Raw genomic sequence first — 16,496 nt, 5'->3', positions numbered from 1 at the left:
AGTTCTATCAAGGAAGACAGTCAACCTTTTAGCTATGTTCTGTATTTTTACAATAGCTGCATGCACAGAATCCACATTAACACAGTATCAGTTGTTGTTAATACCCTATCAGTGTTCTATGTGGAGATATGCTATTCCACTGAGTGATAGCAGTTTTGTTTGTGCCTTTTAAAACATAACTTCTCATGGTGCTGTATTGATCTATTAGATTATGAATATGTGCCAGCAAATCTTGCATTTTGAATGTCTTAAATTTCCAAACTATTATATTGTTTCCAAATTATTATACTGTTCTGTAGTGGAACTAATTTAAGTCTGGGCATCAAGTTCCATGTTATTCTAGATCTAAAGCTGCAGCAGTAGCACTATAAGTGCATAGTTATCAGAAATTAAGGTTCAAGAAAAGTCTGTTTATTTACCTCTGCTGTATCTTTACTTATATGCATCTTAGCTTCATTCTTTGGCTGATTAAAAACTGATTGATTTTGTGAGGAAATGTAACTTTTTATACTTCTATTGACTTCTCAAGTGCAAACTTCTCATTGAAAGGTTGCAGAACTCAGCATATAGCATTTATAAGTAAATAAAAGTTTCAATCCCAAAAATGAACACCTTCCCACAAAGCAAACACATTTTGGAAAAAAGAAAATTAGTAACTATGTGGCTGTGTTGGCTTTGTTAGGAACACAGTATACTGGAGAGAATGAGAAGAAGAAGCTGCAGTCAAAGATAGCAGTAGGAACAACAGTCATGCTATGTGTGCATTTGTTGTAACAACAAGAACCTTGAGTGCAATGGAAGCTTAAGCACTGCTTCATTTCCAAATACCATCTTTCTATCAAGAAAAGTCTGTGGAAGCACTGAAATATTGGATGAAAGATAGAACAAAGATAGAACAAAAAAAGAGTTTTTTTAAAATTTTATTCTTTCATGACACATATAAAAGAGTGACTTTATAAAATTATTATATTTGTATGGCCAGGATATTGGCCTTGCTTCTAATCTAAACATATTTCTTCAAGACAGGTTTAGATTGTTTTGTATATTTGTTTTTTACTTGAAAAATGTATTTCTCTAGCCCTAAATGAGGCTTTGGAATGACACTCTGTCAGAATTTGCTTAAACTTCTACTTATACTAATAGTTTCTTTCCATTTTTTCTCTTTAGGGAGAACAAGGCCCTCCAGGTCCCTATGGTCCTGCAGGACCCGCTGGCATTGGAGAGCCAGGACCCAAGGTAACTCTCAGAAATGTGTTTCTTAAATGATAGCTCTGGATAGTCATTGTTTTGAATTAAATTTCTCACCTACAGTTTTATCAAAGTCAAAATCTTATCACTGATTGACAGGTTTTTATATTCACATAGGATAGAGATAAAAGACCTGCATTTCCAGCAACTCTTGAATTTCATGATGGTCCTATTGATAGAGGTCAGAAACAATGCCATTTAAATGAGGGTTACCTGTGTGAGATAATTTTCAAGCACTAGCAGATGCTTGCGCTAATGAGTAAACTACACTTCCAGGTATAGAAATGCATCTCAGTCACTGTGATATATGGCCAAGTGAGAGATTTGCCTTGTCATTCACTAGGGAACAGATGTTCTTACAAGATTCTCTCATGCAGCGTTTCATTCCTCCATCTCATTTCACTGCAAAAGACTAGAAGGTGGAATCCAGTCTTGGAAAAGTCATGTCTGCCTATGCTGGCCAGCCAGATCTTCTCATGAAAAACTACAAAAGCATCTGCATAGGAAACATGGCTCCTTATTTACAAGTTTTGTCAGAGACCTGCATCTCAGAGTCAGACATATGTAAATTGGGCAGAACTAGACCTCACTCTAGTTCTAGTGCTGAGTCTCTGGTGTAGCTTTCTGCCATCTTTTCCCTGTGGTTTGGATCCAAAAGCCACCATCTAACACACTTACACTTTTTTGCTTTTAGTGCTCTAATTTGTACATTGATTGAATTCCTGCATATTTCCTGTGCAGTAGGGCAGACCTGAGAACACAGAGAGGGTTTATGAGCTCAGAAACCAGTATTTTGCCATGTAAAAGGAGCAACACTCGGTCTTTCCAGAAGGGAAAATAGTTTATTGAGAAGAAATATCACCCCCCTGTCTCTTTACTGCTTTGTAGAAAGATAAAAATCTCTGTGCCCTTATGCTTGAAGCACACAGTCCTCAGTAAAATGGAGAAATTGTGAAGATTATGATGCCTTGTAAGTAGAAGATGCAGAAACTGTACAGCTCCTGGAGTTCCCATGCAATCCCATATTCCACTGAAGCAGGCTTCAATTCAAGTATCTAGATAGAGGCTACAGTGTGCATCCCTCACACCTGAGCATTCCTGCAGCCAAATTTAGTCTGAGTTAACTCCCTCATCCATTTCATCTCTTAGACTTTGCAATTTTAAGCAATTACCCCTTAGTCTTCAGTGCTGGAATGCAATCTTGGGTTTCAAGTATTCATAGAAAGGTACTTTCAAATATTCTAGAACACCATGTATGGATTTTTTTCCTTTAGGAGAAGTTGCACATTAGATTTCAAGCCTTTGTGGTGATGCCATTAAATCACCTATATATAAATGTTATGCTCTTCAAAAGTACCAAGTTGAATTGGGATTGAACTTTCTCATTTTCTTTTTCACAAGGGTGCTGAAGGTCGAGAAGGTAGAATTGGATTGCGAGGACCTCCTGGAATTGGTGAACCAGGATTACCTGTAAGTCAGTGATATATGCATTGAGAATTTAAATGCAACAAGATAAGTCTTAGTAAGTGTATTTGATTGTCAGTAGTTGTATTGGCTACTGATTCCATAACTACCTTGTGCTTAGTCTGAAGCAGCACAAGCTATTCCAGCCCAATACATCAGTAGCTGCATGTGGCCTGTCCAAGCAGGAGAATAAAACCATATCCAAGTCAGTTTTGGGAAAATATTTTTTTAATATATGTGAGTATATATATATATATGTACTTCTACTTGTTTAAGTTGATGATAATCTTTAAAAATTGTCTACATTAAAATTTTAAGAATATTAAAATAAAAGAGATGAAACATCCCTCAACTCTTATGTGTAATTTGGATCCCATCAAGAACAAGGACCCAAATTACATGCTTTTAATTATATCTTTATTTTCCGAAATACAGAATTTTGGCAAGCTCTTGATTTAATACTCAATGGCTGCTTTTTCGTCCTGAAATGTATAAAATGTATGGTTCATATGAAGCCACAAATGTAGATGGGTGTTAGATTAATTCTAATATTTTTGAAAGTTACTTTCATTTGTGAAAGACTGTTTTTCTCACAAAAATATGTGGAAAACTTTTTGTTTAATCAAGATTATCCTTAAAAAATACTTACTAGCTTTAAAAACTGAAAGTTAGCTGAGTTTTGCAAGAGGACAGAAAGTGTTAGAAAAATACTTATTTCTGTATTTGTTTAAATCAAAATTAACATTCTCTAGTGTTGCCTATATAACCTGTCATTATGTACAAAATATATGTTCAAATTGATGATTTTCATTGTGACAATAATGAAATCATGTGAAATTATAGGGAATACATTTCACTGTAATACTAATCCTTTTATACATAAATCTGCAGATTCATTTGAGTTGTAAGAGTACAGTCTTTAGATATTAATTATGTAATTCACATGAATTGAGCATTGGCTTATTCTATTCCAAATGACCCAACTAATGGTTGCTACAGTTCATTTTAATTGTTAGGGCTCACTCAGATATTGTGGAAGCATTTTCTCTTACCAGTGTCATAAGTGTTGCAAAATCCTGTACTAGCAAATTACATAAAATTTCTATAAAAAATGGAACTGCTGGTATAGTTTGAATATATATTTGCTTTTCTTTCAGGGACCACCTGGCCCTCCTGGTTCACCAGGTGAAAAAGGTTCGACAGGACAGGGCATTCCAGGAGATAAGGTAGTTTTATGGAAATTACTTTCTTTAACATTGTGGACCAAATTTGAAGTAGTGTCTAAGTTATTTAAGGCCACTGATAGTTCCATTGGTATAAAATTCTGGATGATGGATCTTGGATTTCTGAATCACTGTGCTCCCAGAATATCCCACTGATTTCAGAATTTCTATCCAGGTAATTACAAAAAAATTGTACAGTCCTGTCTACCAGTAGTAAGTTAATGATTCTCTTATTTATGTGTTTAATAAGAGAACTTCTTTTGATAGCATTAGTGCGACAAACTGTCTTCCAGAAAACTACTGAGCTATTTATGTTCTTTATTGGAAGAAGATATTCAGCAACTGCTTTCATTTTGCCTTACCATTTTGGGAAACTGAAAGATGAGTTATATGAGTCTCTGTGGACAGTTATCTCATTTAGGGCGTTTGCTAGGTTAATACATGTCAACTTCTTAAAAAATATACAAACAATAATTGTACAAACAAAATTTATGAATAAATAATAACTGGGTTTCCCATCAAAATATATCCCTCTGTTTTATTGGCTTCAAGATTCTCTAGAGCCTTGAATTACTAAACCGAGATTTTTCTTCCTTTTATGGAAACGGCATCAGTCACATCCTTGCACTGTCTGAACTGATTTCTTTGACTAGTGAGCATACTGTCATGTTTTCAAAATGTAACTTCCTTCCTCCTAGTATTTCATTTTCTCCTTTTGAAGTCCTATGTTCAAAAACACGAGTGCAGATGAAGTATGCTATGAATTGTAACCAATTTCTTTTCTCTAATTTGGTAATTCCACTGATTATTTTTCTAGTTTGTTTGTAAAGGAATACATTTTTCCTCATTATCCACATTGTGATGACCTGTTTGTCTAAGACAGTGTTCTTTATAAGTTCCCAAATACAAGTTTCAAAACTGTCATCGATTTCTAGGGTGAAAAAGGCTCTGACGGTGCCCGTGGTCCTGCTGGACCAAAAGGTGACCAAGTCAAAGGTGACAAGGTGAGGCATAGAGTACATTTATAATTGTATGTGTAATCAATTATATTTGTAGTTAAATTACAATTAATTTTTTACAATATCACAACTATACAAAGGCATGTTTTACCTGAATCTGAGCAGCTATGTTACACTGTTCCATGCAGCTCCATCAATGCAAGTAGCTGAGCCTGTTAGTGTTAAATTAGAGCACCAATGACTCTATTCTATGCAGCTGGGAGTATGAGGGAAGAAATGTACTTCTTTTTTCTCCTAAAATAATTTCAGAAATATCCCAGTTAAAATCTTGTAATTAAAAAAAAAAATTAAAATGCAAAAATCCCTGAGTCATCTAATCTAATGGGTGTGGAACAGGCAAAGAAACACTGATATTTTTAGGTTTTTGATATACTCTGCAGTTGCTGTGTTTACATTTGTGAGTTTTTCTTCTGTGTTGTGCAAGAAGCTGTCTATATTTCTGCACAAGATAATGTTTAAAATTGATCTCAGTATGAAAAGATGAACTATGGATCCTTCTAATAATAAAATTACAGGTGTGATCATCTAATGTTATAAACAACATAGTTTGTAGGGACGAAGGGGCATTATTTTTGTTAGATCAGTTTTCATAGGCAGAATTCCAGAGCTCCATTTAATTCAGATAGATGCAGCAGACTTCAAGATAGTACAGCTTGAAGCCTACTACTCTGTGTTTGGTTTAAATATGTTAATCAGATAGCATGGACTATTGCAATTTAGTTCTTGGGAATACCTTTTCTGTAGGGTGACCAAGGCCAGGTAGGACCACAGGGCCCACCAGGACCACCAGGACCAAGCCATCAAGGAAGGCAGGTAAGTCTACATTTTGGACATGTAATGAGCATTGGCATAAAGTTTTCATTTTATATTTTATCAGAGCCCTAATTTCAATGTAAAGACATGAAAAATCTCATAGTGATTTTTTATTTTCAAAAGTATCAACTAATTTTTAAGCAAAGCTTGTAATACAACTGATTTTGATTGATTTGAATGGTCTTAGAATCAAGCAAATGTAAATTTGGTCTAATCTGCATAATAATTTGCATAGGAGGTAAATCAGATAGCATTGCTTTGGCAGTTGTATACATAAGAATTTTACAAGGCTAAGTACCTATCAATTCTGAATGTCAAGCCCTTTGAAACTTGAACACACCTTTTAGCAATTGATAAACTGAAACATTCCAAAAGATCTGGGTTCTGTTAATTTTGGAAGGAAGATTTCTTATAAAGATAAGATAAAATTATTATCAACTGAAAGATGGACACGTGGTGATTTTCAGATGTGGAAGAGTGTAATGCACTAAAACTAACTTATTTTGCTTTATAGGGTGCACAGGGTCCACCAGGAAACCCTGGGGCAAAAGGCTCTCGAGGTTCTGGTTGGCCAGGACCAAAGGTAATGGTTCAGACATTGTTTTTTAAAAGCAGCACTGTCACAAAACAGTATCTTTTCCAGGCTTTTCAAAAATGTGTTTGATGAGAAGAAAATGTAACTTTAGTGGGGATAATAATTCCTTTTGAATCTTGGAAAGAAAGCCATCCATGTTATCAAGATCTTCCCCAAATGGAATATATGGCTTCTACCTGCTTAGAATTATCCCTTAGCCTTTTTGAATATGAACTTCTGTTTCCATAGAAACACATATTTTTAAGAAGAGGATATTTCAGACATCTTAGCGTCCAATGAGTTTGGTGCCACATATATGCTGTATTCAAGTAAATCATTTTATCAAACAGTTTAGCTTTAGTTCAGTGACGGTTTTGAGACTTCAGGCTAATCCCACCACACCTTCAGCCTGGCCTTCAGCCTTCGATGGTTGTTGTGAGAAAGAAACGAAACCAAAGACAGAAAGACTGGGACAGAAAAAAGAAATAAAGTGTACCTAGTGACCCTGCACTGCAGAAGGAGGGAAAGCTGGAAGAGAACACAAAAGTGAGGAAAACAATTATTGCTGTGAAAGCCCAGGCCTCTAGTGGTACAGTGTCAAGTGAACACTGTCAGATGAGGAAAGGGGAATTGCTGAAATATGACAAGACCAAATGGAATGAACTGATGAACTGTAAATCAGAAGTGTTCTTAGTAATCACCTTGATCTTTAAAGGGAAGATATTAGTCAGTGTAGAAAAAGCATGAGAAAACCAGTAATTTTATTCTGGGTATAATTTTGGCATGCAAGCAGCAGTTAAAGCAGCAATATTTAATATTAATGTAGAGAAAAATAGGTACCTGTGAAACATGTTATGTGGTAGGCCAGTTCTCTTCAGGTGGTAAAGCAAAATTGAAAAATGGAATTCCTATCTCTTTAACTGTTTTAGAGCTACAGGAGGAAAGAATTAGGAGGCTAAAACTTTCTCTTAAACAGGACCTCTGATTTTTCTTTATTTGGACTCATTTTTCATTCAGGGACCAAAGAGTTTTTGAGGTAGTCCTCTAAAGTAAAAAATAAAATGCTTTGAGGCATAAGGAATAAAGTTGGAGTGATTCACTTTGACTTTCTGCCCTCTGCAGGGTTAAATAAAATAGATGCAGTCCTACAAGTTACAGGGGATTTTAAAGAACATAATTTTCCAGTTGAAATCTTGACCACTTAGGATCATAGAATTGTAGAATGTCATCACATCCTCCTCTCTGTGTAAGCAGTTAATTAGATTGTGCAAAAGTCAATGACGCCAAAGTGTGTTTCTCTATTAAACTAAAGACTTTTTGTTGCTAGGGTGAACCAGGTAAAGCTGGACAAAAAGGAGAACCAGGACTTCCAGGAATTAGCTCATCAGGAATTAAAGTGAGCCTGCTCTTATTTTTAATTGTTCTTTACATGGTCTTTTAATTCTTCCAGTAATTGCTAATAAACCAAGTAGAAGATTTTTTGGTATAAATCAACTGGGGTCAAAATAAGAAGGAATTTCAGTGAGGGTTGTAAAAGCATTGCCACTACCATAACTGGAACAAAGTTTTCCCCTAATCTTTTCTAAATTAATGGGGTCTTTCCAGGGCCTGTTAGAAAGGTTGCTAACTCTGTCCCCCTGTTTTTTCTGATGGGAAAAAAAAGCCAGTCTGTGTCAACAGGGTTGTCAGTGTTACTGCCTGTGTGTTGGAAGAGATGTAAAAAACTTAAAGCTTTGGCTTCAGATGCCGTTTTGAAGACTGTTAACCATATCTTTAATGACTTAAGCAGGGCTTCCAAAATCAGGCAAGGTGGCACATACATCTTATTTTTAATGATTTTTTCTTGGATCTTGAAAGAAATGCTTCGCAGGACTGCTTCTTATGAATTCTTTCAACTCTTTCTGGTAAAAGTTAAAAATAATGCCTTGGTCAATTTGTACAAATGATGAGGGGTTAGTGTCCAGTCAATTATTGGACATTTTTGTTTAATCATCCTTTAAGTCCCAGATGTTTGACTTAGCAAGTGAATTACGTTCATATAACATTGTTATTGTGCACAGACTAACAAACAGCATTCAGTCATGGTTTTATTCACTGAATAAATACAAATTTATTTAATACAAGTCCTAGATTTACGAAATAGGTGGGGAACTTGGAGAGAAATTTCAAATACTTACTTTATGGGTATTAAAAATTAGTGTCTTTATATAGTATTTAACTTACTGGAAATAACAACCTTTATTTGAGGAAAAATACTATTTATCTTTAATTAATATTTTCACAAACTGTTAAATCCATTTTACAGAATAAATGATTTTTTAAAATAAGCAGATGTAACATTTTTTTCTTCTGTAAGGGAGCTACAGGTCTTCCAGGAACCCCAGGAGAGAAGGGGGTGAAGGGAGAGAAAGGGTTGACAGGGAACAAGGTAAGGAATATATTTTACCACATGTAGAAGGTGTACTAAAAGGGTGATGAAGGAAGAACAGAATATTTGCAGGTTTGCAGTGGAGTTCACCCTTGAGGAAAGCAAATGCCAATACTTTTGCCAGGGATAAGGAAGTGGGTGAGATGTGTCCAACAAACTCTACTTACAGTGGTTACCAGCTGAATGAGCAACTGAGCTGCAGGCAAGCAGCTTGGCTTTTGTGGGTAACTAACTGCTGTCACATGTCACAATCTCCCTGGAGAGCAGGCAGCTCATGGCTTTAGCCTGTTCCTCGTGGCCTGCTCGGGTCTTTCCTGACTCTGAGGAGCAATGCTGCACCAGTGGGACTTAGGGCATCTCACAGCGTGCTGAGCTGTGGCTGCAAGCTGCCAGCTGTGGTGCAGGACCCTACACAAACAGCTGAACCCCGGGCTGATGTTCTCAAAGAAAACTCTGAGGATCTCGGAGAAACTCCACCACATTTGGAAAAAGAAGCGTACATTTCAAAATGGCGGGCAGTAATTTAGAGGGGTGCAAAGCAGAGTGGCCAAAATAGTAATTTTAGAGGAAATTAAATGAAAGCTTTAAATTGTACTCTTTACAAAATTAATGAGCCACTGAGTAAGCAAAAATTAGTGCTTTGCATTTTTAACTGCTGCTGAGATTCCAGGTGCCTTCATACAGCTACTGTGCAGCTCTTACAAGAGGGTAGCAGCTGGCTGACATGTAGAATTGATAAACGAAACATAATTTGGAGTAAGCAAATCAGCATTTTTGACTGTGGGCTTTAAATAGAAAATATTTGAATAGTAATAAATATTGCTATTAAGAATGCAGCTTCACATTTTTGTCACCTAAAAGTGCAATACCAGTCAGACAAGCTCCAGCCTGAAGTGGTAAGCCTTGCACTGTGAGAAAATAATTAGCATTTCTGGTGATACTTAATTATATTTTCAAAATTTGTATCATCCCCTGCTCAAAAAGTAAGATTCCAGTGTATCAGAAGTGCATCAGCATTAAGAGTAAATGTTGGGTTAGAGTTACAGATGGTCAGGCTGGGTTTTTGGTCTTTTCTCTTGCATATTGCCTTTAGTCTGATGATTAATTCTGTTGTCACTTTTCCTGTTGCAAGCCATTGAAGGTTAAAATAGTAGAACTGAGCAGCTACCCTGGGTATTCAGGGCAGTGCACAGAACAGCTGGATGCCTGCAGTGAGTAGCATGGTGATATTACAGCAGTTATTTGCAGGTGTGACAGTGTCTCACCATAGTGGGATCCAGACTGATGCCTATCAACAACAGGCTCTGTAATATCCCTTTCATCAACAGTTCAAATCAGAAAGGGATTTTAACCTCATTTTAATCTACCTTTAACTCTCTAAATTACCTACAGGTATCCCTATATACTAATCTGGCTTGTATTATGCATGAATGTTTTGTAGGTAATGTTCCTTAATAGAATGTTTTGTGTGGGCTATTTTTGAGTTATTTAATGCAATGTTCCTGGCAAATATTTTCAGCCTGGATTGGCCACTGGCTATAGATTGGTCTAAAATTACTTCTCAGAATTGGTCCATCAAGACATTTTCTGTTAAGTTTGCAAGCATTTCTCTTCCTCTTATAAGTATATGCATGGAATCCTTCCTGCAAAAGATTGATGTAGTTGCAAATGACACTATTACAAATGTCTGTGAAAATAAGGACTATGAATGTAGGAGATTGCAGGGCTTTAAGAGACAGAATACTTTATTCTTTGGAGGAAAAAAAAAATAACCAGATATTTACTGACATTTTTGGGAAAAGTATTTATGCAAGCATTTTTTCTCATAAGTCTATCAGTAAAATTAACTATGTGAAAAGTAATTAATAATTTAATCTCTGTTAGGGGGAAAAGGGAGAAGAAGGTCCAAGAGGCCCAGAAGGACCCCCTGGCAAAGGACTTTTAGGTCAAAAGGTATGACTTGATGTGCATGCTGGGCAAATAGTACAGACTTTTGTAAGAGTTTGGCTTCTGACCTACTTTTTCATTCATTATGTCATAAGTATCAATTCTATTTTAACTGATGACTTAGAAGGATTGAAGAGAGAGAGCAATGTGTAGTGTAGCCTGAACAAGTGCAGCAAAATCAGACCCTAAACACAGAGACTAAAGTTAATAGGGCAGTAGAGATTTCCTAAAAATTCAGTACAGAATTTTCATTAAAGTTCAGAACTGACAGATTAGCTTAGTGTGTTGATAGAGAGAGAGAAACTTAGAGAAATTAGGAGAATAGTTAGATATCTTAATATGAAATTAAAAGTCTGGAAATATGTATTAGTAGAGAGACAACTTTTATCTCCCATTTCATAAAATTTGAGACATTTGGGTCACATTCTAGAAATGAGCAGGATTTCAGTTGGAGTGGAACATCTAAATGTCTCTATGGGCTAATAATTATTGTTGTGGTTTGGGGTATTTCTGTAGCTGCAGCTGTGAATGAATCTTTACTGTGACTGAAAAAAAAGTTTTTTTCTTCAGGGTGACCCTGGAGAAAAAGGATCCAAAGGAATGATTGGTCCTAAAGGACTAATAGGCCCAGCTGGACCAAAAGTAAGCTTGTTCTTTCATGGTAATGCTTCTCTTTGTATTTTATTAAAAAAGCTATGAAGCTTATGCAGTGTAAAAATTTCTCAAGCATCTGATGCTTATAGACTTAACAGAACAGAGGGAAAGCAGAAATATTTCCATCATCTATCCTAAATGACACAGTAGTCTCAAGGAGAAAAAGAATAGTTAAAGATATAATTACATATAGTTATGCATGAGCACTAGCAAGCTAAACTAAAGTTGTCTGAGTGATTCTAACCATGAGTATTTCTGTTATAATATTTTGTAAGTGTTGCTCTGAATGAATTATAAGGAAATTTAAATAATATGTGTTCTTGTTATTCCATTGGATTGTAAGCCAGACAAAAAAAATTAATTAAAACTAAAAAAATTCAAATACATAGTTCAACCAATAGTTATTTAAAACATTAAATTTAGACCAGCTTTCATAAGAACAATATGTTGATTTAAGTATTTTTTACAATATTGCTCGTTTTGCAGGTAGATCTATATTGTTGCTATTTTTAGTTCAGAAAGTCAAACTCTCTATTAAGTCTACATTATACCCTTGTGTAACAGGGTGATCGTGGAGAGACAGGACCCCCTGGTGTACCTGGACAATCTGTTTGGGGACCTCCTGGACCAAAGGTGACTATCTGATACATATTTCTTAGAGACCACAGATTGGAAATTTCTAGTGTACATTTCTGTCAAAATTAAAAGAATCTGGTTTCAGGAACTTAAAATTCCTTGTTGTAGGGACAAAAATACTGAATTTAAGAAATAAGGACTAAAAAGTATTAAAAATTAACAGTAAGTGTTAAGGGCCAGGACCTTTAATAGCACGCTGAACTTGATACATAATGATTTCCTCCTGAAGCCATTTGTTTAAAAAAACCCAAAAACTTATTAGATTTCTGTTTTGGTTGGGTCGCTTCTGTGAAATTAATTAGTTTGAAGTTGGTGTTTTTTTTCCATATTTGCCATGCTTTTTGCTTCTTATGGCATTAAACTCCTGCCAGAATATGTTTATGTATAGTTCTAGGGTGTTATATGCTGGGGTTTTTTTGAGATGAGTGTTTGTATGTCACTTCCAAATGAACAGCTGGCCTGTATGTCCTACTTGAAATGAATTGTCATGTACAAGATAGCTAGGGCTTCATCCATCTCATTTTCTCTATGGGAAAAATGTACTTGAAATATCTGGGACTTGTCCTCTTGAGTAAAATAGGTGGATTCAGCAAAAAACCCCTAACTTTGAAGGTTTTAAAAATATTTGAAAATTCAGTGATATTTGAACAATAAAGTACTTTTGTTACTTAAATTATTCTTATTATAAAATTCAGTGATAATTAAATAATAAAGTACTCTTGTTACTTAAATAATTCTTGTTTTAATATGTCATGTAACTTCACATTGAGTTGATATTTTTTACCTTTGGTGTTAGTTTTTAGAATCAGGGAATCATAATGCATATTGTATCATTCTGAAGCAATATCATCCCCATTTTTCTTCTTCCTTAAAAATATATATGCCTCACTCCACAAGTACAAGGTAGGGTATGGTATATACAATATATCTGACATATACAGTCTGGCAATAGGACATCACAGAGGGATATTATGAGTTTTGGACTTCCTTGTGCATGGAGGAGAAAAAAGACAAAAATGCAAAATGCTCAGGGTATTCCTAGAGTAAAAATAAAATCATGTAGAAGAAAAAAAGAAGATTGTGAGGTGCTCATATCTCCTATATTGGTTTCAAGCCATAATAATGTGACAAACTTTATGTGAGGAGAATACAGGTGACATGCTAAAAGGCACAACTTGTATGAGGACAAGTTTCATTAAATCAGTCATCCTTCTTCATGTTTTTCCAGTTACTGTGGCATTTTTAAATAAACAAGTAAGGGAGTCAAGATTGTTCATTAATAAATTCATGCTGAAAAATAATTTTGTAGAGTTCCTTATCTTTTCTCCTATGATTTTATTCTGTTCAGTACAGTTCATGCAACTTTCATAGCAGATGGGTCATTATCCAATACCCAATGAAGTCTGTAGGAGTCTTTTGAAATTCTTTACTAAATTTTAGAGTGGGGTTTATATGGGCAGTAGCTGGTGGAAAAACCCCAAGCATTTGAGTAATTATAAAATGCAAGTTGATTTTTCAAAAATATTCAAAACTTTGTCTCTTCAGTTCCATCATAACTTCTTTGATTTAAACAAATATCCACTATGTTTTGGACAGTTGATCAATAATGTAACAGACTACACAGGTCTGGTTTATCTTTCAGCTATGGAAAGTACAATGATAACTATTAATTTTGTTCCTAAAACATTCTGGTGTCAGCAATTGAGAAGACAGACATGATAAATTTCTAATGCAGAGAATGTTTCTGAAAGCTTGGAGTTATTTCTGGGAGTCTGAGGTCTTTTTGGGACATCTCTAAGTATCTGAGATGGTGATTAGTGATTGATAGAGGTCTTACCTCCTGGGCAGCCATGGTTGTGTCCATTGGGAGTTTATTTCTTTTAAGCTACACCCACATTTGAGGACTAGAGTTTTATTTCCCTTAACAATCATTATGCCGTTATTAATATGGTGACAGTGACATTAGAAAGCTGTTTTTTCTAAAATTTTTTTGTCATGGTTACAGCTGCTCAGTGGTTTAGAGCATTAGAGCATTTCATTGCATTCCCTAGTGAATGTTTCCTGAAATACTGCATGTTCTTCTCACTGAGAAATTGCAAGTGTTTCATTGCAAATTTCGATTTTCTTAGTAAGTTCCTTAATGTAGAGTGAAACATCTGTTTCCAAAGTTTAAACACCAGAAGGAGCCAAATTCTGTGCCATGAAGGGTTAACATAAGGAATGTGAGTTCTAAGCCTGACTGCTTTCCCGGAAAGCCACTGACAGAGCTGTTACCAAAGAGTTGAGCTGTGTGATATTTGTGGAAAACTCGAGTTTCTTCCTGAGACTTCAGACTATGGAACTTGCAATTTTGAAGTGCTGTGCCATTGCATCTATAGGCTTTCTAGACATACTCTGTCTCAGCACTAGTCTTTGAATTTCCTTGCTGTTCTCTTTGTGCTCTGACAGAAACAAGGTTATGCAGCCTGCTTGTGGGCAAAAGCAGGCAGGAGCCACAGGTGCATCTGGGCTCTCAAAGTGAATTATGACATTCAGCCTTCATCTGAAAACTAAAGCCATCAAGTTATTTGTCAAGGTAGAACAAACTCTTTTACACAGCTGGGGTGAAGCAGAGGTGTGAAAGAGGTCAGAATCAAGGTAGTGAAACCTTCCTCTAGAAATACTGGTTTCATGTTACCTAGCTCAAAAATTGTCTCTGTAAGAAAGAACTGAATACTTGTTCTTCTCTGTAAAACTTTTGAAGTTAAAACTGAATATAGTTAATATAATTCTGAATATGTTTCTTTTTGCATAGGGGGATCCAGGATACCAGGGACCACCAGGAGATGATGGACATCCTGGAAATTCAATAATGGGACCAACGGTAGGAGTTTTTAGACAAAAGATAAAAAGTAAATAAGTGTGAGACATATGCAAAACTCCTGTGAAAATATAGACACCACTTGAACCTTTTAAGTAAAGGAATTCACTAATTCTTCAACTTTTCCATCATTCCATGTTATGTCTGTTTTTAAAATAAACTTCTTATCTTTACAAAGAAGAAACACAAAATTGTATAGGTAACTAGTCCAGTGTACCTCACCCTACAACTTCCCATAGGAAGTCTTCATCAGGAACACAGTTCTTTAAATTCACCTCTTCCCCTCTAACACACTTTATATCATATTGTACTTCTGTCACTTGTCATCTGGGCTGCAACTTTCTCTAAGACTTCTGCCACTTCTGATAAGGGAGTATTTTAGGGAAAGGTACCATTCTTATGATCTCTCTTGCAGACTAAAATTTGGAACCTTCTTCAGAAACTTTTTTTTTCCTTTACCATGTCTGCACATAAAATATTCTGCTCAATTCCATCACTTCACTTTGTGGAAATCTAGACAATATACCCAAATTCAGAAATCAATTAGTGTATGCCAACCTAACACAATGTAGCTCAAAGTAAAGCCACTTAAGTCAATAGATTTTGCATGATAATGTTTTACCAGTAGTGGTATTTACTCCTGGCTCGACACAGTTCTACCAGTGCCTCTACCAGAGGATGCTGAATAGCACATTGAAGCATTCAGAAACTTTTATTTCTGATTTTTGAAAACTCCAAATTTCCTTTGTCTGTAATATAGAAATTACTTCACTCTATTATTCTTATAAAAAGGAGTGATGAATGTGACTTAGTTGTGCAGTCGTATCCTTAATCAATTAGGTTTTGATTATAATAGCTGCTTAATTTCATTTTTAATCACCATGGATGCAAGATTTATGTTTATATACATTTTTTGTTGCTGTTTTGAAAGGGTGTAGAAGCAACTATCTTCATATCATTACTTTGGAAAACCACTTTAGTGTGGAGGCCCTGCCCTATTAGAGAAACTTCAGGGATATTGCCCTGGAAGAATTTACCACTGCCTTGGAGAATGCCTCTCGGTTAGGGAGAGTCGAAGGGGGCTCCTCCCTTGATGCTCTGCGGTGTTATGTTAATCTGCCCTTTCCCCATAGGTCGTTGCCTTTTGCCCTGCCCTTTGTTCTGCCCCTGTGCCCCCAAATGACTGGCTGTGACCCCATACATAACCCAGGACCCTGCCCAGTTTGTTTGCCTTTTGTCCCTGGACTGCTTTGGCATGACTCTACAATAAACCTTGCTGGAGCTCTACACAGAGACCCTTTCCCTCTTTCCTGGCTGACCTAGCTGTGGTGTGAGTGTGGGTTGAGTGACTGTACTTGCCCAAGTGGTTTTCTCAGAAGATGCTTTCAGGAAGGCAGCAGCAAACACCATCCATTTTACCACACTGCTACACTATAGAACCTGCCCTGGAAAGGTGGAAAAGCAGATAAATTCATTTAGCAGACTGTCTGTGGCACCAGGGGCATTTACTCTCTTACCAGTGCACTGACTTGGAATGAGTCACTGTGATTTTCTCTTCCAGACACCACAAAACTGTGGGAAGCAGTAATCTCAGAATTGCTTCTAGGCCATTCCTTGTGTGACTGTTTAA

The 16,496-nt window shown here is 36.0% G+C and overlaps 1 protein-coding gene across 1 annotated transcript in view; it reads left to right on the top strand.

Annotated features, from left to right (window-relative positions):
- Window positions 1-16,496, top strand: part of COL28A1 (collagen type XXVIII alpha 1 chain) — a 58,096-nt gene that overhangs the window by 16,399 nt on the left and 25,201 nt on the right. The window contains exons 12-23 of the mRNA XM_058812752.1: window positions 1,168-1,236; window positions 2,650-2,718; window positions 3,870-3,938; window positions 4,871-4,939; window positions 5,699-5,767; window positions 6,282-6,350; window positions 7,669-7,737; window positions 8,698-8,769; window positions 10,654-10,722; window positions 11,287-11,358; window positions 11,935-12,003; window positions 14,801-14,869. Coding sequence (XP_058668735.1) covers window positions 1,168-1,236; window positions 2,650-2,718; window positions 3,870-3,938; window positions 4,871-4,939; window positions 5,699-5,767; window positions 6,282-6,350; window positions 7,669-7,737; window positions 8,698-8,769; window positions 10,654-10,722; window positions 11,287-11,358; window positions 11,935-12,003; window positions 14,801-14,869 — 834 coding nt within the window. The remainder of the gene's footprint in view (window positions 1-1,167; window positions 1,237-2,649; window positions 2,719-3,869; window positions 3,939-4,870; window positions 4,940-5,698; window positions 5,768-6,281; window positions 6,351-7,668; window positions 7,738-8,697; window positions 8,770-10,653; window positions 10,723-11,286; window positions 11,359-11,934; window positions 12,004-14,800; window positions 14,870-16,496) is intronic.

This window comes from Ammospiza caudacuta, chromosome 1, assembly GCF_027887145.1.
Source record: "Ammospiza caudacuta isolate bAmmCau1 chromosome 1, bAmmCau1.pri, whole genome shotgun sequence".
NCBI classification, from domain to species: Eukaryota; Metazoa; Chordata; class Aves; order Passeriformes; family Passerellidae; genus Ammospiza; species Ammospiza caudacuta.
Note: the sequence above shows the minus strand (reverse complement) of the source record. Positions and strands in the feature narration are given on the sequence as shown.